Below are 24,622 nucleotides of genomic sequence, written 5' to 3' on the forward strand. Positions count from 1 at the left end.
GTACACAAGACAAGGAAAAATGGGATTAGGGAGCAACTCGGGGGGCGGGGCATGAAACTTGTTCTCTACCCAGAGACAATGGGAAGGTGCCCTACATTAGACAGGCCAGTGGGTGGTTTGGAAATCAATTTTGGCTGATACCCACATAATTTCTCAAAAAGCAATTTGAGCCGGGCGGTGGTGGCACACGCCTTTAATCCCAGCACTCGGGAGGCAGAGGCAGGCGGATCTCTGTGAGTTCGAGACCAGCCTGGTCTACAAGAGCTAGTTCCAGGACAGGCTCCAAAACCACAGAGAAACCCTGTCTCGAAAAACCAAAAAAAAAAAAAAAAAAAGAAAAGAAAAAGCAATTTGAGTATGGGTTTTTGAGATTTGGGTCTCTTTTAAAAGGGGGCAGGGAGGGGTACAGGGGATTGGATAGATTTTCATCCTATCCCTAAAAATGTTCAGCAGTTGATAGATTTTGTTCTATGGCAATACCAGGAAACGTTCAAGACACCCCACCTTTAAATAATAATAAAAAACAAACTGATTCACTAAAAGGTTCCTTTCCTAGTCAACAGGTTGCTTGGTTTCCTTGGGTGAACTAGAGACAGGAGACCCCCCAGCGCTTTAGAAGGCTGACTCCAGGCCACCTCATTTATTCAAAGAGGAAACGGGGACTGGTTGGCACTCCTAAGGTGGGTGCCCGAGTTTCAGTGTGCCTGATGGAGGGTCTAGTTTTCCGCCTATGACATGAGCATCTCCTAGGTCGCCGTCAGACCTTGACTATGTTATCTTCCTAGGTCAGCTTCCCAGCGCCTGGGATTAGAGACCTGCACCACCAGGCTGGGAACATGCTTCCCTCCCGCCACATCTGTAATCCAGGGCTAAAAGTACACATAAGAACCACAGAACGCATGTAGGAAGCATCTGTGTGTCACCCTGGATGGTCCACGACTCTTGGGCTAGCTTCCAGCAAAGCTGCTGATGTACACCGTCGAATCATGGGGAGAGAAGAAACCATAGGCTGCTATGCCTGCACTTCAGCCCACAATGAACAGAACCTAGAGAGGAACTGCCCAACTGGCGCCACTAATATGACTTAGTAGACATCAGTTGCTGCTGGCAACTGCCCAGTGAAACCCAGTACAATCGTCTGTAGCAGCTACCCAGGGAAGGGTTCTATCCAGAGAAGCCTCTTGGCCGCTCAGGGTAGCTAAGCAAGTGTTCCTTCATGCTTAGGCAGAGGGATGTGTGTTTTCATCTTTTCTTTATCACTCATAGTTGAAAAGAAGCCTTCAGCGTCTGGCACTCATTCCAGAAACTCTTGAAAGCGGGATTATCCAGCCGGGACATGAAAGGCAGGGAGCTAGCAGGGACTTCCTATTGTGACCCACAGTGCACTCTAGTTGAGGGTGACTGCATAGTTTATCCAAACTGGGACGCTCTGGAGAGTGAAAGGAGAGGTTATACAGAAATATACCGGGACAACAGGCAGAAATGGGGTAGTTTATCAAGCCAAGCTATTTGTGACCTCAGTGTAGTGGTGAGTGTGTGTGTGTGGGGGGGGGGGGAGGGCTTTGATGAAAGATAAATGACGGATATCAGAGAGTCTAGAGTGTTTGTCTGAACCCTCGGCTGCCCCCAGGCTCATGGGGGACCATTCAGCGCACCTCATACGCCTCTTACTAGACAAAGGAACCACAGAGCAGACGACTACCTTCATAGCTCACACGACCAGCATGTGCATAGTTCTGAGTGCTGAAGGTAGATGGGTAGTGGAGTGGCTTTTAGCTGTCATTTAAAATGGCTCTTTCAGCCGGGCGGTAGTGGTGCACGCCTTTAATCCCAGCACTCGGGAGGCAGAGGCAGGTGGATCTCTGTGAGTTCAAGACCAGCCTGGTCCACAAAGCAAATTCCAGGACAACCAGGGTTGTTACACAGAGAAACCTTGTCTTAAAAAAACAAATAAAAAGATAAATAAAATGGCTATTTCCTGTACGATTCTGCTCACAAAGAGCTCCAAACAGTTCTTGAGCAGTGTGCAACACACAGGATGCAAGGATTGATCACAGCACAGATTCTGAAGCCTGAGGGTGCTTCCAGGGGCTTCCAGAAAGTATGCATTCTTCTGCGTTGCACAGACATTATCTTCCTCCCAACCACCATCTCATGTACCAGCCTTGCCCACCACCTCAAGCTTGACTCAGCCGCCAAGGACCAGCTCTTGATCATAGACATTCTTGTGACAAGAAACAAGACCCGCCCAAGGCACCTTAAACCACTCATTTAAAAATAGGTTTCAGATCCACGATGCAAGACAGCCAGACAAACGCACACACATCCGGGTCTGAACACGCATACCACGCTGACAGTCACCCTCAGAAAAGAGAAAGGAAAGGAGGAGAAACTTACACTACTATCATCCATTCTCTCGCGCCTTTTAGATTTGTGTGTCTCATAGTCTTCCATGAGGGTCTGCATCAGGTTCTTGGGCCGCTGGGTTCCGGCAGCCTCTTCAGGGGCTAAGTCAGGCTGCAAGCTGGGACCTTCGGTTGTGGGGGATGGAGGAGGTTTGACTTTCTCTATTTTCCCTGAAACAACATGAAGAGAACACCCTTTCTAAGCTTGTCTGCTCAGCACTGCTTTGAGAAAGAGGAAAAAAACTGGTTCACACACACACATACACACACACACACACTCGCAAAATCAAGAGCAGAACAGAGTCATGGTTAAGTGGAAGGGTTTCATTACAAGAATACACTCAGCACACACCACAGGGACACCAGATTGAGAGTCAGCTAACTCAAATGGGCGTGGTGGGCACTTTGCATCACGTCAGACAGACAGACAGACAGACAGACAGGACATTAGCTCCAAGGCTGTGGAGACATGAATTCTCTCAGATCACAGCATAAGGCTATCAGAAGTGGCAGCATCGTAGAGACCAGGTGAGGAAGTTGAGACTCTACGAAGGCCACCGAAGCCAAAGACGGTCCCCAACACTGCTGGCATCCTCTGCCCTCCTCATCAGAAGTGACGGATTACCAGCTGACCTGTCCGAGTATCACAAAGTCCTTGAATGAGAATGAGACTCCAGATTCTCAGGAGACACCAGTCTTAACTGGCTGGATTCCTTCATTTACCTTACCTGTTAAAGACCCAAAGACGCACCTAGGCTTTTTGGAACGAGACGAGAGTGACAACTAAGTCTTCTTCAAATTCATTAGCTATGACTTTTGCTTTTTAATTATGGAAATTAGGTAAGACTATAAAGACCAAATACATATCACAAACATCATTTGGACAAACATTTACCAAGATTTTCCCACCACCCCTCCAGCTGAAGACTTGCTGAATTTTATTTATTTATTTTTTTTTATTTTTATTTTTGGTTTTTCGAGACAGGGTTTCTCTGTGGCTTTGGAGCCTGTCCTGGAACTAGCTCTGTAGATCAGGCTGGTCTCGAACTCACAGAGATCCGCCTGCCTCTGCCTCCCAAGTGCTGGGATTAAAGGCATGCGTCACCACCGCCCAGCATTTTTTTTTGGGGGGGGGACTTGCTGAATTTTAAAAACTAATTCTAGAGTTAAGGCCATTTCAGCCCTGAGTGTTTAGTACATACCAACTGAAACTTACTACTGAGTATTTAATGTTAAAAAAAAATTGAAGCTGGGCAGTAGTGGTACATATCTTTTAAAAAAAAAAGTTTGTTATATACAGTATTCTGCTTGCAGGCCAGAAGAGGGCACCAGATCTTATTACAGATGATTGTGAGCTACCATGTGGTCGCGGTAATTGAACTCAGGACCTGTGGAAAAGCAGCCAGTGCTCTTAATGACTGAGCTATCTCTCCAGCCCATCAGTGGCACACATTTTAATCACAGCACTACAGAGGCAGAGGCAAGTGGATCTCTGTGAGTTTGAGGCCAGCAGGTCTACAGAGCCTGGTTATTCCATAGTCCAGCAGAACAAAACCCATCCCTGGCGCAGGAAGCAATACCAGCAACAGTCACTAGAGGTCGCACACGAAGCAAGGTTAGCTTAGCAGCGCTGGAGGAGCAGCCTCCAAAGGGAGCTCATCGACGACAAAAGAGGCTTCTGATAGCCAAGCCCAAGGAAGGACTGTCACAGGTCCCCAGAGACAAAGGAGAAACTGTGTTTCATCCCCAGACTGCTGGCCATCATCCTTGGCATTTTCATAAGATGCTATATTGGTCCGCCTTCTCTGCCAAGCATCTCCTCTACACAGTATGGTTCAAGTCACACCTTAGACTCCAGCCTCAGGAGTCACACGAGCCACTGAGAAGCTGGAGAGGAACTGCTCCGCAGCTGACTTGTTCCTCGGGGGTCCTGAGTTCGGGGTCAAAGGCTTCTCACACAGGATGATGGCAGACTTCTGCTACTTCTCCTCCAGCACCTCAGAGTTCAGGGAGTCATTACAGGACCATAGTGCATATGGTCTGTGTACATGTCTGGGCCATTAGTCATATTAATCTACGGCCTCATGGAGGCCCTCCAGGTTCTGTGACCCCAGTAGAATCCCCAAACTGTAGACTATCCTGGCTGTCATGGCAATGTCACTGCTCCAGGATCCCCTGCTTTCATCCCAGGTGGGCCCATCAAACCTCACTCTTGACTTTGTCTATTCGCTCGGTGATTAGTCAGGTACCCGATGACATCTGAAAATGGCCTCCCTGTTCTCTGATTAGTATTCTGCCATTCAGACTCTCTCTGGGGTAGGCCTTTCTTACAAAATGGCTTACTTGAAGGATTGGTCTGGGTCCCTGGGAACCGAGAGCAGACCGTGACAGGCAGAGCTGGGGCGGGGGTGTGGGGTGGCTGTGCTGGTTTAGGTGAAGGCTGGGACTGATGTCCACAAAGCATGGAACAGGTACAGCGTAACCTCTGCGACTGTGACAAAGAGATCAGCGGGACAAAAGCAGCCTGTGGTTCTGAGTGGAGGCAAGGAAGCATTGCTAATGTGTCTCGTAAACATAATCTTCTCTAAAATAATGGAACTATTTGTACTTCACATTTTGAAGACAATTAAGGGCAGGCGGTCTCACATGTCTGGGCTCATTCCTACTGTCTTGGCTGTACGAAATAATCCTCAATGCTACAGACACATCAACAGCCTTGCACAAGTAAATTGCCAAACACTGGGTTAAAACGGGGGTGTATGGGTCAGCAAGATGGCTCAGCAGGTGAAGGTATTTGCTGTCCAGCCTAATGACCTGAGTTCAATGTCTGGGATCCATGTAATGTAAAGAGAAATAACTGACTCCTTCCAACTGCTCCCTGACCTCCACGTGTACATCACGGCAGGCACACACCCACACCGCTGTGGTAGCTTGAATGTAATTGGTCCCTATAAACTCCTAGGAAGAGGCACTATTAGGAGCTGTGACCTTGTTGGAGGAAGTACGTCACTGTGGGGGTGGGCTCTAAGGTCTCCTATGCTCAAGTCACACCTAGTTCAGCTAACTTCCTGTTGCCTGCAGGATCAAGATGTAGCTCCTTCTCCAGCACCACATGTGTCTACGCCATGACAATAGTAAACTAAACCTCTGCAACTGTAAGCCATTCCAATTAAAGGTTTTCCTTTATAACGGTTGCAGTGGTCATGGTGTTGCTTCACAGCAATAGAAAATAGAAACCCTAACTAAGATACCCACCCATAACCATACACAATAAATGTGTCCATGTGGTGGTTTGTTCCCATAGGCTCATATATCTGAATGCTCACTCACCAGGGAGTGGCACTACTTGAAGGAATTAGAAAGGTTAAGAGGTGTGGCCTTGGTGGAAGTATGTCACTGAGGATGGACTTTGAGGTTTCAAAAGCCCATGCCAAACCCATAGTCTTTCTCTCGGCTCAGGATGTGGCTCTCAGTCACTGCACCGGTGTCTGCCTGACATAGTCATGCTTCCTGCCATAATGATAAGGGATTAAACCTCTGAAATTGTGAGCAAGGCCCCAATTAAATGTTTTGTTCTTAAGAGTTGCCTTGGTCATGGTGTCTCTTCCCAGCAATAGAAACCCTAACTAAGACAGTATGCATGATGTGTATGCATATATATATATATATATATATATATATGTATACATATATGTGTGTGTGTGTGTGTGTGTAAACATAATAAATCATTTAAAAGGTGTGTTGATGTGTGGAAAAGTCTTATGAGAAGACTTCTTGTTTCTGTGTTGATATAGCTATAGCTGTGAACCTCTAATTCATGAATGGGAGCACAGATCGCTTAAATTCATTTAACAGGAGAACCCTGCTTCATGGAATTCCTACTAATGCCAGAAGGAAAATGGCTCAGGAAATTCTCTAATATATAATAGCTGACCAACCCCCAAGGGAAAACCATGCAAGTCCAGCCAATATCTAAGCAAAGACATAAAGCTGTACACCAGAATTTCTTTTGTTTTTCATATTTAAACCAACTTATTTGCCTGTGGATGAACAGGCAAATACCCATTTAGTTATGGAGTATTATTTAATCACTTCCAATCACACTTTAGCCATGAATTGAGAGGAATCCTTGAGGGGAAGTAAGAAAAAGCGGGCCACAAAGGCAGAATAAGTTGGGTGTGGTGGTAAATTCTTGTAGTCCTATCACTAGGGAGGGAGAGGCAGGAAGCTCTCAAGTTCAAGGTCAGCCTGAACTAATACTGCGAGGGAAAAAAAAGGAGGGGGCAGAGTGCTTGCCCAGCGCGTGTGAGGCCCTGGGCTCCACCCCCAGTTACTAGCAGTGGGGAAGAAGGCAAACATTTCACTTGAGGGTGAAAATCGGCCCCACATGAACAGAAGGGTCCGGTCAGCAGCAGAATAGCCTCCCTAAGGATTGCCAAGCCCTGGTCCCTGAAACTTGTGGTATTGTTGCCCTTGTTAGGTCAAGAAACCTGGAACAAGTCTCTCTCAGCGCCTGTGGCTCCACCCATCACTCTTCACCCCACCCCCTACCCTAAAGCTCTCCCTCAAGGCGGGGCTTCTGCTTCCTTTTCCTTGCTTCTGTAGCTTCACTTCTAGATCTCTCTTGGTCTTCTCTCTCTCTCTCTCTCTCTCTCTCTCTCTCTCTCTCTCTCTCTCTCTCTCTTCCCCCTGGTCCAGTTCAGTCTGACTCTTCCAGATGTCCTGCCCTCATATCTACAATAAAACCCTCTCCTCAACCATACCTTGGGGCAGTCATATCCTCATTTTTCAGTAATATATGGTAATCCTCCTGCCTCAGCCTCCCCAAATGCATCTACTTCGGCACAAATAAATTTTAAAATATAAAATAAACCAGATCTTTTTTTTTTCTTTTGAAGAGTCTCTCATACAGCCCAGGCTGGTCTCAAACTCCTGATTCTCTTGTTTCCACTTCTCAAGTGCTGGCATTACAAAGGTGTTCCATCACACCCAGACTGGAAATATTTATTTTAAATATAATTAGTTCAGGCAGAAATAAATGGATCAACCTGATCATTTTAACCTTCACTTGCTGGGTTCACTGGGTCTGTGCCCCTTCCAAGGGTACACACTCTCGACACACTCGAGAAGCTTCCGATGTCAAACTCAATTCAGCCAGGCAGGCTCAGAAGCAAGAAGGGCGTTAGGATTTCCCTTGGGACCAGCCCATGCTGTCTCCCCTCAAGAGAAAAGGCAACTAGGAAGTCTGAACATGTTTCCTATCTATGCACCAGAAATAGTTAAAGCATTTTCTGGTCCAGAGAAGATCTCCATGCTTGGCTGTGTTTTGGGGTTTCCCTTGGGTAGGCTGTACCAACAGTGGGCAGAATAAAGAATGTGTAACATTTCTTACTCACAGAATGCAGGGAAGGCTGTGTCTGCTGGGGCAGAGCATGTCATGCCTGCCGACTCGAGTCTTCCAAAAAGCCTGAGATGCAGACTCCAGAGGGTTAGATATTTTGGTATGAGTATGTAAAGCAAGTTTGAATTTGGGTGATTATTGCACCCTCTGTCTGCGGAGTCCGCAGTCATAACTCAAAGATCCTTTGTTCCTAACATTTCTCAAGAGAAAAAGCTATCATCCACTTGAATTTAAAAAACCAAACCAAACTGAACAAAAACACCCACCAGATGACGTGCCCGGCCTGCGCCTCTGTCAATGGCCTCTTTTCTTCACATAGCAGGGGGGCGGGGGAGTCGACCAGCATAAAGCCGCTCAGATGAACCCAGAGCTGCAGTTTCTACTTCCTCATCATCAGCCCCCCCAAACACACGGGCTTGTGCGGCTCCTGCTGTGACCCCCACACCAGGAGCAATTTTCCTTCTTTTATCTCTTCCTTTGAAGGCCCCCAGGTGGGAGAATGGGATGACGGGAACTCTTAGATCATAAAAACAGGAATAAGAAAGGCCCTGGAAGGTGGAATAAGTCTGAAGAACTAGCAAATATGGTTGCTTCAAAGTTAGTTGGGGTAGGCAGGAGGGAATGGATCGCTGTGAACCTGAATGGAAGAAAGTGAGACCCTAGGAGGGGAGGAGCTCTGTTTCTCTGAAGATGATTGGTTTAAAATGCGATTAGAAGACAGAAATAAAGCTGGGATGGTGGTGGTACATGCCCTTAATCCCAGCACAGTGTTCCTCTGTGTAGCCTTGGTGGCCCTGGAACTCACTCGGTAGTCCAGGCAAGCCTCAAACTCAAGAGATCTGCCTCAAGAGTGCTGGGGTTAAAGGTGTGTGTTCTGTTCTGAGATTCTCCAGGGAACACTTCTATGGTAGTGTGTGTAAATTTAGTGTTACTGAGTACATTTTAGCACGGACATCCTTTGTGTTGTGACATAGTAAAACTCCTTCCCGAAGTCAGGTTTTACATGGGAAACCTTAATTCTAAGGGAGTTCTCTCAACTAGAATGAAACTGACTCGTACAGCACGTTCAGGTATGTATCTGGAGGTCATGGTCACTGAGAAAGAACAGCTTACCGGTGGCACGTCTCTGGGCCTTTTCTTAAAGCCCAGAAGCAACCATAAATCCATAGTAATAAACCTTAAAGACAGTTTTAAGGGGCTGGAGAGATGGCTCAGTGGTTAGGAGCACTGGTTCTCTTCCAGAGGACCCAGGTTCAGTTCTTAGCACCCACATGGCAGCTCACAACTGTCTGTAATTCCGGTCCAGAGGATCTGAAACCCTCACACTGATGTCCATAAAATGAAATGAAATTAATTTTAAAAAGTAGTTTTAAAGATTTATTCATATCATGGGCGTGAGAGCTTTGCTTGCGTGTATTATGCACAGTACACACATGCCTAGAACCTGCAGAGATCAGAAATGCGCTTTTTGACCCCTTGAGCTCGAGTTGAATGGCTATCATCCCACATGTGAGTGCCGGGAACTGAACCAGGGTCATCGGAAAGAACAAGTGCCCTCCGCCACTAGGCCACCTCTCCAGTCCGATAATACCGATTCTTGGGAGCCTTTTATGTACCAGACAGTGTTTTTAAAATTTTGGGAAGGCTGTTACTCTATTGTTCCCATTTTTACTGACGAGGAAACAGGTTTATGGAGGCGAAATGAACTAACCGTTCGCACAGCTAGCACGGAACTGAACTTCAGATGTGACTCTAGAGGAGTAACTGGCTCCTCTAAAGAACCTACCATCCTTGACTGGTTCTTTTGTATAATACCCCTCTCCCAGTCAGCCTTCCACATCCTCGCAGAGACTTATTCACAAAGATCAAATGCATCCAAAAAACCAAGCTCCTTGGGAAGTACACAAGTCTAGTAGGAGTCGCGGTCATATCCTGTCCAGGCTCCAGCAGTCACGGGTCGGGACATCCTGCTTCCAAGCTGGCTTTGATTAGCTCACATTCCTCAACAGGGATCTTGCAAGAATTAGGCCTTTTGATTCACTTCCTCTCTGTAAGATTGAGACTGAAGACTTTCCTTGTCTGTGGCTGAGTCTGATTCCTGGGAAAGAGTTGTCTTAATTCCCAGAGCACGGAGTAGCCATGCGTATGTTAGCAATGAGGACCCCATGTGGTGCCTCCCACAAGGTATGAGCACAACCAGGAGGCAAGGCAGGGTCAATCACCCAGGATCAATCACCCAGGGGCTAACACAACTTGAATACGGAAGAATTGACGTCCACGGGAGGGAGTTAAACTGAAGCGAAAGGGTTTGCTTTCTTCAGATGGCGTTACCTGAAAGCCATGACCATGCACAGGCCTGCACAGAGGATAGCCTGGAGTCTAATCCTTCTCGGGATCGAGATTGACAGGTCGGAACACGATAATTAGTTTTCAAAGCCTTCGAGAGTAATGTCCAAAAATAACACTGCATTCATGTGGGCTTTTCTTATCGATTTCTTTAGAAACAGTGGGTACTTTATAAAGAAAGACATTTGTTGGGTTAAGATCAGTGAAGTACAGGGAAGTTCAAAGGGACAGAGAATGTTTAAAAGGCAACTATCATGCTCCATGACTACCAGTGACCAAATGTCATTGACTTTGATCTCATGACGCCAAACATGGGTTCAATCAAAAGAGTGAACACCAATCCCTGCTCATACTCAGATTAATCCAGTTCCTTTGTAGGTTTTGGGTATGACCTTGACTCTGGAAAGAATGGCTAAGCTTCTTTCTGGGAAATGAATTGGCAGAGAAAACTTATAAGGCAACCAGCCTAGATAGCTAACATCCCCCATCTGCCTAAATCATTGAATAGTGCCAGAAATTTAGCCTATATTCAGTTCTGAAAATATCAGCAAGCCATCAAGGTCACCTCTTTGGGCCAAACCCATGCACATAGGCCATTGATAGCTTAGAACTACATAGATGGTTGAATGGATGGGGATAGAGAGAGAGAGAGAGAGAGAGAGAGAGAGAGAGAGAAAGAGAGAGAGAGAGTTCCAGAGAAACCTGAGCTAAGAGTAAGACTTTGTCTCAAAAAAATATTTATGTATGTGTATACACATTCATGTGTACATATGTGTATATAGTTTCATGTCTTCATATCATGTGTGTGTATTGGGAGGAGTAAGCTAAGTGATGGCAAATGAGAAAATATGAATGAAGTAACTGAAGTAACTAGTATTGCATACTGCTTTTAAGGTCTTGCTAAGCTGCAGCCAGCAGGATTAGATTTATTCAGCAAAGAATGTTCAGGAAACAGAGCGACAGACACCAAGCACCTGTCGGACATTCCACATAAAGCTCCTGCTGCTTCACACAGCCAGCTGAACTTCTCTGAGCTGTCTAAACTGGGTTCGCCATACTTCTTGATGGAAAGCCTTATTCCATTACAGAAGAATCCTCCCGTCCCCAGCAGCTGCCAGCAGGTGCAATGAAGTTTGGCCTCCTCTGGCTTTGCTTGCTTGCTTGTTTGTTTGTTTTTGGGGATTTTTGAGACAGGCTTTCTCTGTGTAACAGCCCTGGCTGTCCTGAGACTAGCTTTTGTACACCAGGCTGACCTCGAACTCACAGAGATCTGCCTGCCTCTGCCTCCTGAGTGCTGGACTTAAAGGCGTGCACCACTACCGCCTGGTCATCCTCTGACTCTTTTAGCACAGAACAAGCCACGGGCTCCACCGCAGAGGCATTGCTCTAACATCCATCAGTACTTGTTTTTCTGCTTACAATTTCCCTTTATGATATTTGAAGATAATAAAGAGGAAGGGGTAACAAACAGGTTAATATTTTTTATATTAAGACAATAATCAACTCATGCAGAACTATAGCCCAAACTGACAACAAGGTTCCCTCTAGATTTTTCTTTGTGTGAGTGGATGGGGGGAAAGGGGGAGCATGTGCAGACAAGTTCTTATTATGCTGTTCAGGCTAGCCTTAACTTTCCAGTGTTGCTCAGGCTGGCCTGGTAACCCTCCTGCCTCATTCTGAGTGCTAGGATTTCAGACATATGTCGCTAAGCCTTTCTACACAGCCATCCGGTCACCCCCTATGAAAAGACATGGGCAGATGCTCCAAGCAGTGGGGCTCGATGTTCATGCCTACCTCCTTTTTTCTTTAACCGTTCCCCATAATATACTACTTCACCTCGAAAACCATCCAAGTTGCTCTATCAGGTCAACATCCGGTGTGAAAACAGACACTATCAGAAAACAAAGTTGCTCACCACCTCCCTGAATTTCCCTGGCGTTCTTAGAAGCTGGAAATGACAGCCAGGTGACCTAATAACAGATAAAAGCACTGAGAACTGGGTATTGGCACCCACAATACGCAAGGACTTTGGGGGCTCTTAATTATTGCTTGGGTTTTAAAAGATGTTTGGGGAGGCACACCCCATTCTCTCCTCAAGGGTATTTTACTCTAATGTATGGGTTTCCTCTTCAAACTGGGCTCATAACCTGTCAAAGGGCTTCTTTTTTCTTCTTCCTTTCTCTCCTTTCCGAGGTATGGGGATTGAACCTATGGCCTTATACATGCTCAGCAAGCGCTCTACCACTGAACTCCTCCAGCCCTTTCCTTCCTTGTGTATTTTGAGAAAGGATCTTGTTAAGCTACCTAAACTGGCCTCCTGCTCTCTCTAGCACAGACAGGCCTTGAACATGAGGTCCCTGCTTCAGCCTCCTAGGTAGATGGAATTATAGGCCTTCGCCAACTCTCTTATAAAGGGGGGTAGGAGAAGGAAACACCTTCCAGGCATCTTGTCAATACCTAGCTGATGGAGGTTTTCTTAGCTAACAGGGGGAAGAATTTGCACATCTCTCCTTCTCTGGCACACCCGTTCTCAGTGGATTTTATCAGTTTACAGTCTTAGGATGCAGCATGTGGCCAGCACGATTTCTCCCAGATAAGGAGTGAGTTATTACTTTTCAGCACCTACTATCATTAATCTGATCCGATCACACAGAAAACCAACTGAGTCACTTCTGGCAGGAAGCATGAAGCGGTGCAGAAGAGAGCTAGCAATATTTCATTCATAAAAGCCCATGTTGGAACCAGAAGTTCTAAGCCACAGATTGCCAGAGTAATGTGTCAGCTTCCTCCTGGCCAAGCAATACTCCAGAGGTTTCCAGGAGTGGAAAGAAAAGTGAAGTTTTTATTCACTTAAATTTTGATTCATCTTTCCACGCTGTAATTCTAGGAAGCCATGGTGTCTTTTCTGCATATTCTGGCTATAAATATGAATTAATGGGGTCTGTGTGCATCACACTATGACTATGTTCAATGTGGCAACAAGATCAGGACAGAACATACACACCGATAAATTACTGTCTCCCCCCCCCACACACACACACCCAGTTTGGTTTTTTGAGACAGGGTTTCTTTGTGTAACTGCTTTGGTTGTCAAAGAACTAGCTCTTATAGACCAGGCTGGCCTCGAACTCACAGAGATCCGCCTGCTTCTGCCTCCTGAGTGCTGGGATTAAAGGTGTGCCACCACCACTGCCCAGCACTTTTTTGTTTATTTTCTGAGATGGGTCTTTCTACATTACATAGACCTGGCTGTCCTGGAACTCACAACATAGACCAGGCTGACCTCGAACTCATAGAGATCCTTTTGCCTCTGCCTCCTGAATATTGAATTAAAAATGGGCATCATACCTGATAGTTACTATCTTTTCAGAGGGACTAAAATGAATGCTGTGAGGATAAGACATGGGGAAGGAGACCAGCATCCACACAGAAGAAGGTTCTAGAGAAACTGGGACCAGCCTGCTGGAGGTCAAGGGGCAAACACTGGAACCCTGGCTTCTTGTAGGGCAAACCCAATACTAACAGGGAAGCCTGACGAGTGCATCCGCTAAGTGCAGACAAAGAAGCAGCACGTCTCACACTCAACAGTTGATGTGTTAGAAGTAAAGCTGGGGGCGATGCGTGAGAGGCTCCATTGAGACCGAGTGGAGAATCCAGAATACCTGCTGCTGTGATCTGGTGTTTGGGAACCCCATGCGTCCTTGAAATGTAGGTACCAGTGTATGCTTTTAGGGGGGGAGCTTCAGACAGGTGATGCGAACGTGAGGTCTGAGTCAACAGGGATGGGATTAATGTCCTTATGAAAGAGGCCACAAGGAACTACTTGTCTTCCTCCTTCCCACCACATGAGGACATCAAGAGGGGGTTCTATCTATAAACCAGAATGTAGAGCCTTGCTAGAGCCTTAATCTTGGACATCCTAGTCTATAAAACTGTAAGAAATAAATTTCTATTGTTCATAAATTACTCAGCCCAAGGTGTTTTGTTATAGTGTCCATCGTCCATAATATGGACTTTAGAAAAGGTTTATAATGAAATAATCCAGCAGGGTAGGCTGAATTGGCAGTAACCGGCAGCTGTGAGGGAACCATGATACCTGCCTTCCATGTAAGTGGGAGGAGCCAACACACACACAGACTGTGCCTCCATCAGCGAGGCTGCCAACATCTGGGTATCACCATTGCCTGCTTGTGCAGTAACTCCCAAGTTGAGGCTGAAATCAAGCGGTACAAAGACTTTTCTCTAGGACAGGATGCTCAGCTGCCATCCGTGTCAAGCCAGCTCTCAGGCCCAAAGAGTTTCAAGTGAACTTGACAACTGAGAATTGCCAGGAAAAGCCACGATCTTGTGGCTAACCACTAACAAAAACTTTCCCTGACAGTTTTCCTGCCTTAAGCACTCAACTGGCTCTGGCCTGGGACCAGGAGGAATTAAAGGCCCATCAAGGAGATCTCTGGGCTCTTCCTCCTCCACCTCCCTTCCCTTTCCTTCCTGAACAACTCGGTCCAAGAGTCATTTGGTGGTGCTAAAAAACACGATGCCTGCAGAGGGTTGGGAGGAGCCACCGTGAGTCAGAGCAAGGTGGACGAGGGACAGGGTCTCTTTACTAAGAGAGGTAAACAGCATAGGGGTTGGCACAGTGATCATCTAGAAATGAATACTGGTATATAATTTGATGAAGAAAACAGGAGTTTGGTTCCATGGTGTGGCTAGAGAGGTCAAACAAATAACATATTGAGGATATCAAGAAGCTGCATATATGGGAAGGGAAGCTGGAAACGTGGAAAGAGAAAAGGTGTTTCGTAGAACATGTCCTCTGAACAAAACAGCAAACCTGCATCAGACCAAGCGGTACCGGCTGGCAGAAGACGATCACCAGTGGGTATGTTGCCTGTTCCCTCAGAGAAAGCGGGAGTGGGGAAGGTCACTGAACCCTCATCCGAGAGTCCCACTACTCCGCCTTGCCCGTCCCTGGCATTTGTATACAGTACTATGCACAGCCTCCAGGTCTCCGGAGTCTCTAGAATCCATAGGCCAGGGAAGGTTAACCAAAGGGGGAACTCTATTTATGCAGTTATGAGGAAGCAATCATCCAAGCTAGATAAAGACATCTCGGTGCGGCAACTTTGGGGTCAATATGCAACCCTGCACCCGTGCTCTGTAAATAAGTTCAACAAGCTCATGGGCTCCCCAGGGGGACCTTGGTGAACTGTACTTTGATTTGACTGTGGGAACACATAAAGGGGGGTGGGTGGGAATTATTTGTCTCCCCAGGGAAGGAAATCATATGACAAATGTGAGGAACTCTATTAAATCAGAATGAAAAGATGCCTGGGTGGGTAAAACAACTTGCCATGCACCCCTGACGATCCAAGTTTGGATCCCGAGAATCTGAGTCAAAATCTAGATGCAGTAGTGTGCATTTGTATTCCCGGTGCCCCAACAGGCAGAGATGAGAGACACACAGGGAAGCCTGCAGACTGGCTAGCCTGGGCTACACAGCCCAGGTGCAGGAACAAGAGCCTGCTCAACAAGGTGGAAGGTGAGAACTGATTCCTGAAAGGTATCAAGTGACCTCTAAATGCACACCATGACATGAGCACACTCACAGTCTCTCTTTTACACACACACACACACACACACACTTACCAGTTTTTGAAAAAGATCTCTGCATGAACCCATGTTTCCTAGATAGATAGATAGATAGATAGATAGATAGATAGATAGATAGATAGATAGATAGATAGATGACAGATAAATAAGATGGACATACAGGTAGATGTTGAAAATTCTGTCCATTGAGGCTGCCTGTGAGCAATAATTATCCAACATTAATTCGCACGAGGTTGGGAGGTTGAAAACATTCTGAGAAATGTCTGAGGAAGACATAGCTAGGCCATCTCATGGTATGAGCATCACAGAGTAGACAGACTTAGAAAGAAACCAAGATGGTTATAATGTCACACTGGGTGGTATCTTGTGGGACCACCTTACATGTAGTCTATTATTGCATGGTTGTAACTGGTTGTGATCATATAAAGGAAACCAAACCCACCCACAAAGAACATGGACAGAATTGTCTATAGCCAGCAACACTGAGTCATGGTGACCATCACTGCCAAGAAGAAAACCAGCATCCCAAAAGGGGTTGTAGAACACATCCCCCAAAATAGATGGATTTAGCTCTAGCTTTTGAAGGTCCAGTTACTGACTTGAAGACACAGATGGCACATGGGTGCACTCTACCAGGGTCCATGCCACATTTGGTCAAGAAGCAGCCCTCCAATGAAAAAATAAATAAATAAAGACTCTATACAATAAATCAAGACTGGGCAGACTGAGAGGCAAGGAGCCCTGGTACCCACTGAGAAACAGCAACCACCACCTAAGTGTGGCATCCTCGCAGTCGCGGAAATCCTCCTGCCACAGGCATAACGGAGGCTCCCCACAGAACCGTGGAAGCAGCAGGTGATCTGCATGACACCTGGGCTCAGGATGCGGCTGTCACTCACCTGGAGCAGTTTTGTAGCAGGAAGTTCTGGAAGGCAGCAATGGGGCATTCTTGGCCCTGGGGCTGGGGACGCTCTGTGCCGCTTGTCTCTGTCGCTTCAGCTCCTCTTCCCTTTCCTGGGCTGCTCGGATCTCTTCTTCGATCATGGACAAAGTCCGCTGCTTCCTTGACCTCAGTTTGAAGGGCCCAACCATGACATCAGACTCTTGCGTAGCCAGGAGGGAAGCTGTGCTTCTCAGCTCGGCTGCCTCTGAGTACTTGCTGAAGTAGCCTCCTTCGGGCCTGCTCTCTTCCATGTTGACTGGCCCGCTGGGCTGTACAGCTGCCAGTGGCTGGGAGGGTCCCTTTTCCCTGAGTGCCTTGTCCTCCACGGGGAGGATCTTTGGTAACACATCCCTTTTCTCTTGAACGGGAGAGGACACCTGAGGTGGCGCAAACATGCTCTGGGGTTTCCCGGTGCCGGAAGCCAGGCTTTCGGCTCCCTCGGCTGTTGCTTCGGGTCCCTGCTGTTCTGGCTCCTCCTTGCTGGTATACGGCTCAGCCTTATCCACCTGCTCAGCTATGGCTTGTTGGATGGCATTCTGCACCAGGATCCCAGCCTGATACTCCAAGGGGTCATCCACCGATGGGGAATCTCCCAGTGTGGAAGAAGGAGAATAGAAACCATGGTCGCTGAAGGACTTGGAGACTCCTTCTTGGCCCTCTGAGGGGTTGTCTGTTTGGGGAGTCTGGAGCAGAGGGAAGTCAGCCAGAGAGTTTTCCTGAAGGGCACTGGGTGTCTCGTTGGAAGCCCCACTGTCACTAATGTTGTCCATGCTGAAGTCATTGGACAGAGTCTCCAGGACAGTGGTGTCCTGAGACCTCACAGACAGCTCGTCCAAACCTGAGTCCAGCTCCTCTTGGGTCAAAGACACATTGACAGATCTTGAAAACTGGTCCAAAATCCCATGATCTTCGTCCTTGACTACAGTAAGAACAGCCCGGGCACTCGTGAACTCCCCATCCTCTGCCCACAATTTAGACAAGGGCCCACGTTTGGAAGGCTCACTGTACGGCCCTTCCTTTCCCTGAGTGGCAGTGCTACCCGGGCCTGCTCCTGGAGACTGGCTCTCGGATACACAGGACCCTCTCTGCCCCTTGGCTGCCTGGCTGCCGCAGTCTTCCAGAGGTCCCCCAAGAGTAGCTGGTCTCAAGATGGTTGGCGGCTTATCTGAGTTGAGGGATCCAAGAGGTCTGTAGAACGGCTTGATGGAGAAGAGCCGTGGTGTGCTCTGGCCCTTGGCCAACGTTTGCCGGGAATTCTCCATCAGCTGGAACTGCTTGCGTGCCGCAGAGAAGTCAATCTGCTCGGTGACCACATCCTCTTTGGTGCGTTCAATGCCGTCTAGGTGTTCGTGAGGAGCTGGGGCTGTGCAGGGCTGGGGCAGAGGCTGTTGCTGCTGTTGCTGCTGCTGCAGCTGTTGCTGTTCCTGCTGTGCCCTTCTCTCTTTGCGCTCCTTGTACTTTCTGTGCGACTCCAGATGTTCCTCGTCCAGCTGCTCCTCAATAGTTTTTTCCTGGGGGGGATTCCACCACTTGGCAGCAATGCCCGGATTCTTCTTCACGGCCTGACTCCGAATGAGCTCCCGCCGCTCCTTCTCCAGCTCGAGCATCTCTTCCGAGGGCCTCACTTTCCGCACACAGAACTGTTCCCTCTCACGTTCATCCTCCTCGAAGAGCTTGGAGGGTTTCTTGTCCTCGTGGAAGGCACGCAGCTCAAACTTGGCCTCCTTCTTCAGTGTGGTGAGCGTGAACTCCCCATCTCGGGAGGAGCAGTGCGAGCTGGTAGAGGAGCTGGGACTGGCAGGGGCCTGCAGGCCATCCCCCAGCATGCCTCGGGGCTGGTCAATGGTATGCCCATTGGCTCTTTCTCCTTCAGCCATGTCAGAAGGGCTTCTACTGAACTCAATGTGAGGAGGTACCTGCCTGCCAGATGCTTTCTCAGTGGGTTCGGCCTGAGTAGCTGAGGGGGTAGGCGTATAGGCAGGTGAGCCCAGGCTGCTCACCAGTATGGCCGCACCAGGCTCTGGGGAGGAGATTCCGTTGTAAGTCCCATCCACAGAGGAGTCACAGCAATTGGCCTCCAGCACCTCATCTAGATATTGGATCTCTCTGACAACATCATTATCTAAGGACTCATGGTGATCAGCGAGGAGGCCATTGTGTGAGGGCAAGTATAAGGGGGAAGAGTGGTCCTTGGAATGGGGGGTAGAGGTGACTCCAGGCACACTTTTACATTCTGCCACAGACACCTCAATTTCCATGTTTTTGTGATCTGGGGAGGGAGAGCTGGCAGCAGGCTCCAGGCGAATGTCACCACAGTCGTCCTGCTTACTTCTCAGCTGGTTAGCATCCTCAGAAAGCTGGGGAGGCTTCTGGAAGAAAGAGAAAACACAAGTATGGGTGAGATGCCCATTTCTGGAGAGAGATGCACACAGCTTTACTCATAGTAACACAGGAAATAGGAACGAACGGCAGCACATACTTTTTCTTTTGAATAGAGATCTCTCTTCCAATAGTCTTTTAAATATCCATTCTGTGTGGTAATGTGTAGCTCTCCTGGTTAGTTTAAACTATCAAGTTGATATAGCCTAGATCATCTGAGAGAAGAGCCAGGATTACAGAATTTGCCTGTGGGTGTGTCTAGGCGGGATTATCTTGTCGGTTAACTGATGGAGGCCCATCCCACTGCGGAGAGTACTATCCATCCCACCCCACTGTGGACGGTACTATCCTATGCCACCCCACTGTGGACGGTACTATCCCTACACAGAGAGGCCTGAAAGCTAATTGAATACAAGCCAGGCTCTGAACCAGTCAGCAAGCTCACAGAGATCCACCTGCCTCTGCCTCCCAAGTGCTGGGATTAAAGGCGTGCGCCACCACCGCCCGGCGAAGAACCAACTCTTGCTAGCTGTTCTTGGACCTCCACATGCACACTGAGGTACGCAAGCATGCAGATGTGTGTGCACACGCACAAAGAAAAACATTAAATGAAATCAAAACTAAAGTAAAAGACATAACATAGTTAATGTACAACCATTACGGACGATCACGGGCTTCTGACGAGACTATTTCTAGGCACCCCCAAGTATATAAAGAAGGTCTTTCTGTGGAACTACTTTTCTTTTCAAAGACATATAATTCTCGGTCGGATGTAATGCAACTATTCTGGGGCTAAGAAACCTTAGGACTCTTTCTATATCATATACTGGAAAGCAGTAGATTCCTTTCCTGGCTTCTCACAAGCTGCAGTTCCCCACTGCCAAGGCTGCAGTTGACCACATACGTTACAAACACCATAACCAAGGCCACTAACTGCACAGTTCTGTTCTCCAGAACTGGATAACAACTCTCCTTAGCTACCCGAAGCTGTAAAGAGCTAGTGGCCAATGGCATGGTCACTCCAGTTTCTAAAATGTTTCTACCTGGTATCACAATCTGTGATTAATAAGAACATGGGATCTTATGTTTTTCATAGGACATCACATTTTCCTCTCAATTGTCGCGTCTGCGTAGTACTGTTATCTGGCTGCTCACCTGTTACTCTGAGGGGTTTTTTATTATATATTAAAAAAATACATATACAGAAATGCATATATACATGCACACAGACCCTCAGCTGGATCTCTGTGGGTTTGAGGCCAGCCTGGTCTATAGAGAGTTCTAAGACACTCAAGGCTACACAGAGAAATTCTGCCAAAAAAAAAAAATAAAGTTCTTTTTTGGTCTACAAAACAATGCCTTTGATTATGACATGTTCACACACATCTATCACTATCCCTTGGTTTCATTTACCCTTCCTTCATCCCACTAGAATCACTAATGCTTTTATTATTTTCTGTTTTTGTTGCTGTTTGCTTTGTTTTTCCAGACAGGATTTCTGTGTATAACCCTGGCTGTCCTAGAACTCACCATGTAGACCATGCTGACTTTGAACTCATAGATCTGCCTGCCTCTGCCCTCAGCTTCTGGGATTAAAGGCCACCACTTTGATCATCATGAATTGGGGGCTCTTTCATCTTTAGAATGAAGCAGGATGCCTGTCAATACAGGTTTTACTGCCACCTTCCTTATTTTATGCCAGTGGGGGCTTTGGGCCTGCTATGCAAATGCTACCACCAAGCTGCTTCCTGGGCTCTTCTCTGACATTTTAATGCCATTAAAGCAAAGCCATGTTTCATGAGGTGGATGTCAGCACCTTCTACTCCTCTCTTTAGGAATTACAGAAACATACTGAGGATAAGCACCTATCTAGCATGCATGGGACCCCTTAGGTTCACTCTCCAGTACAGGAAGGCAGGAGTTTAAAAAAAAAAAATCCAAGGCCGGGCGGTGGTGGCACACGCCTTTAATCCCAGCACTTGGGAGGCAGAGGCAGGCGGATCTCTGTGAGCTAGTTCCAGGACAGACTCCAAAACCACAGAGAAACCCTGTCTCGAAAAAACCAAAAAAAAAAAAAAAAATCCAGAAATTTTCAGTGCAGAAACTTAGTGGCAGACATTCAGTTCTAGTAAGCATGGGCCGAAGCTGGCTCGCTCCATGGAACGTGATTATAGAATGAGCAGCGCAACCAGAGAAGGTGCTGGAAGGTGCTTGTCACTTCTGACTTCCAGCCTCGGCAAGCCAGTGATTAACTACAGGAAAAGCAGAGTGTCCCTTCTCTCTCTAACTTTAGAAGGGAAAGTAGGGAGTAATAGGAAGCTAGTGAGAACACAAGAAAGTTAAAAAAACAAAACAAAAACCACGCTTTGCTGAAACACCTCAGAACAATTGCGAAGGAAGACACTATCGTATAAAGGAAGAGAAACAGAAGGCATTTACTCAGTGATATCATTAAACAGGCAGGGAATGTATTTGGCAGAGTCTGATGAAATGAGAAGCAACCTTAAGCCCTGGGTGACAAGCCTTTTCCTGAAGAAAAGCTGGACTTCCCACGCTGCCTGTGAAGTCACGAGTTTATTCCAGAGTTTTCATACAGTGAGGCCAAATGAAGCCCTTGACTCCACTGGGGACCTGTCAGTCTCTAAAACAGGGGTACCCAGCCCGTCTTCCACAGCACTTTCAAGGAACTGGATTTTTGGCTCCTGCATCAACCCTGTCCTTTTCTCTTAAGCACTTCAAAGCTCAAGAGTGCCAAGCTGATCCACTGACGGCTCTTTCGAGAGCCCAGAAACCATGTCTAGATCACAAAGGAATCCTTCATGAACTAGAAGCAGCTGGGTATGAAATGCTGAAAGCCTGAAAGGAGCACTTGGCAGTACATTTTTGCCATGTCAAGAATAATATATATATAAGAATAATATATAATATATATAATATACATATATATGGGCTTTGAGTTAGAAATGACAACACAAGTTCTGTCTTCTGTTAAACTGAGTTAAAAAAAAAAATAGGGGTTTGAAATGGCTCAGTCAGTATGGTGTTTACACGAAGACCTGAGTTTTGCCCCAGAACCCATGTAAGAAAGCCAGCTGTGGTAACCTGTGCTTGTAATCCCTGTGCTGGAGATGTAGACATGGGAGGACCCTGGGACCAGCCACCCAGCCTGGCCTAATTTAAGAATCCCAGGGAGCCCCTCAAAAATCAAAGGACACAGGAATTTGACCTCGGATCTTCATATACATTCTCTCTCTCTCTCTCCCTCCGTCCCTCCCTCCCTCTCACAAACACACACACACACACACACACACACACACACATACTCAAATGATAACTGGGCACGGTGACTCATCCTATAACCCCAGAATTTGAGAGACTGAGGCAGGAAGACTGCCAAGAGTTTGAAGACAATCTGTGTTACAGAGCAAGACCTCACCTCAAAACAACAAGTTACTTAAACACACTGGTTAAATGGGCAGACAAGATAAAACACCAGCCACCAAGCCTGATGAACCGAGTTCAATCCTTGGGGCCTGCATGGAGGAAGGGAAGTGCCAACTCTTGACAAATTGTTCACTGAGTTCCAGACAACACCAATAATGGCAGAGGACACGAATGTGCACCCCCACCTCACAAAAGGATAAAACATAACTTTCAAAACCATTGCTTAACAATCAAAATTTGGAGGCCAGGTACACGCCTGTAATCCCAGCACTAGCTAGGCAGAGGCAGGTGGGGAGCTCTGGGAGCTTGCGGTCGGTCTGTTCTACATAGCAAGTTCCAGCACAGTCAGGGCTACACAGAGAAATCCCGCCTAGAAAATCAACAACAACAAAATCTAAGTTTGGGCTGATGGTATAGCTTGACAAGATTGCTTTCCAATACTTTTTTTTTTTTTTTTAACTTCACACTAGAAGGCATAAACAAGGAAAGAGTTTCCCTTCCTGCGAGTTACAGAACGCCCAATCATTTTCTTTCCACACACTTAAGAGATTTTCTTCCTGGCTGATGCTCAATTCCATCCCTTCAGGGGACAGAAAGTTCGGCACCAACGGTGACGAAAGAGCAAGGGCCCCAGGCCTGACACAATCGAAGCCACCAGCAACTGCACCGGGTAAAGGGGAACTGGCAAAGGAATCCAGATTGCAGGAGTCTGGGCTTGACATCACGAAATGATGCCTTGTTTAAGGCGGCCAATGTGCGCCTTGCTCCCTTTGAAGATAAGGGAAGAACCAGAATTTTCTCCAGGCTTCAGATAAGGTGAACCGGAATCCAGTTTCAGATAAAACGCACGTCCGTGACACTGACGGGGAAGCCTGTCAGAGGTGATCTCCTCTAACGGAATAAGGAGAAGCGAAAAACCACCCGTGCGGGTTTCTGAGGTTGAATGTAGGGTGCAAAGGGCTTGTGGGCGATCTTTTGTAGGCTACAGACAACCCTCCAGGTGGAGTCTTAATACCTGCCCTCCAGCTGGCTTCCCAGAACAGCCAGCAGTGAGGATGTCTCCAATTGACTCTGGAATTCATGGGCAAAGACAATATAATATAATGCAGCTGCGTGCTTCTGAAATGCATTTAAGCTGCATTCCAGGGGGCAGACTGCCCATCCTAACTGAGGCTAGAAACCAAAGGAGTGGTCACCCAGACGATTCAGAAGTCCCACACTCCAAAGGTGGCTTCCTCCAGTACTTCCAGCTTCCTTTAGTCCTGCAGACTTGGAAGGATTTGCTAGTTGGCATAATTAAAATGAGAAATGGGTTTCTATTAGTGAAACCAGTGGCTTGCTATTAGTATACTAAAATGGTGAAGTGAATTGGGCACTCAGGAGGCAGAGGCAGAACGGTCTCTGTGAGTTCGAGGTCACCCTGAGTTTCCAGGACAGTTTCCAAAGTTAGGCAGAGAAACTGTCTCCAAAAAAAAAAAAGAAAAAAGAAAGAAAGAAAGAAAGAAAGAAAGAAAGAAAGAAAGAGAAAGAAAGAAAGAAAAGGAGGAGGAGGAGGTGTTTGAACCTCCATCTGGGAAGAAGCCACCATCTGTGGTTAGAGACTCCCCTGACCCCTGCACGAAGAGTGTGAGCCCCAGGTTGATCCTGACTTGCAGAGATTCAGAGTCGCTCATTTTTGAGGTCTGAGAACTAAAAGTCTGGTTTTCAATCTTGGGTTCAGAGAACATGGGGTGTTTAATGTGGTAACAAAATCCCTCCTATGCAAAAGTACAACATCCCCTTGTGTGAGAGACCCAGATCAGGATTTTATAGCTATTTTTATGTTGTTTGCTTAATAAATGTCAGTGTGAGTGCTGGAATTTGGCTCCAGACCTGCTTCTAAAATAACCAAGTAACCCCCTTTGCTCATCTAAAGCTGCCAGTATTTATAAAAAAAAAAAAAAAAAAAAAAAAAAAAAAAAAAAAAAAAAAAAAAAGGTTCAACAGTCAAGCAAATTAGTTTAAGAGAATTTACAACTCCAAAATTTAGATCCGGAGTCAGTCTTGAGTCTTCCAGGAAGCATTCTGTTGGGCACTTATTTTCTGTGAGCT

The 24,622-nt window shown here is 46.9% G+C and overlaps 1 protein-coding gene across 7 annotated transcripts in view; it reads right to left on the minus strand.

The window, feature by feature from the left end:
* Positions 1 to 24,622, minus strand: part of Palm2akap2 (PALM2 and AKAP2 fusion) — a 409,534-nt gene that overhangs the window by 9,846 nt on the left and 375,066 nt on the right. For 6 of the 7 annotated variants that reach the window (XM_057790937.1, XM_057790934.1, XM_057790938.1 and 3 more), the window contains 2 exons: positions 16,665 to 19,077; positions 2,398 to 2,576 (listed from right to left, as the gene is read on the minus strand). In XM_057790937.1, the coding sequence (XP_057646920.1) occupies positions 2,398 to 2,576; positions 16,665 to 19,077 (2,592 nt within the window). The remainder of the gene's footprint in view (positions 1 to 2,397; positions 2,577 to 16,664; positions 19,078 to 24,622) is intronic. The other variant, XM_057790936.1, reaches the window with a different exon arrangement.

The sequence above is a fragment of the Chionomys nivalis genome, chromosome 16, assembly GCF_950005125.1.
Source record: "Chionomys nivalis chromosome 16, mChiNiv1.1, whole genome shotgun sequence".
In the NCBI taxonomy this organism is placed as follows: Eukaryota; Metazoa; Chordata; class Mammalia; order Rodentia; family Cricetidae; genus Chionomys; species Chionomys nivalis.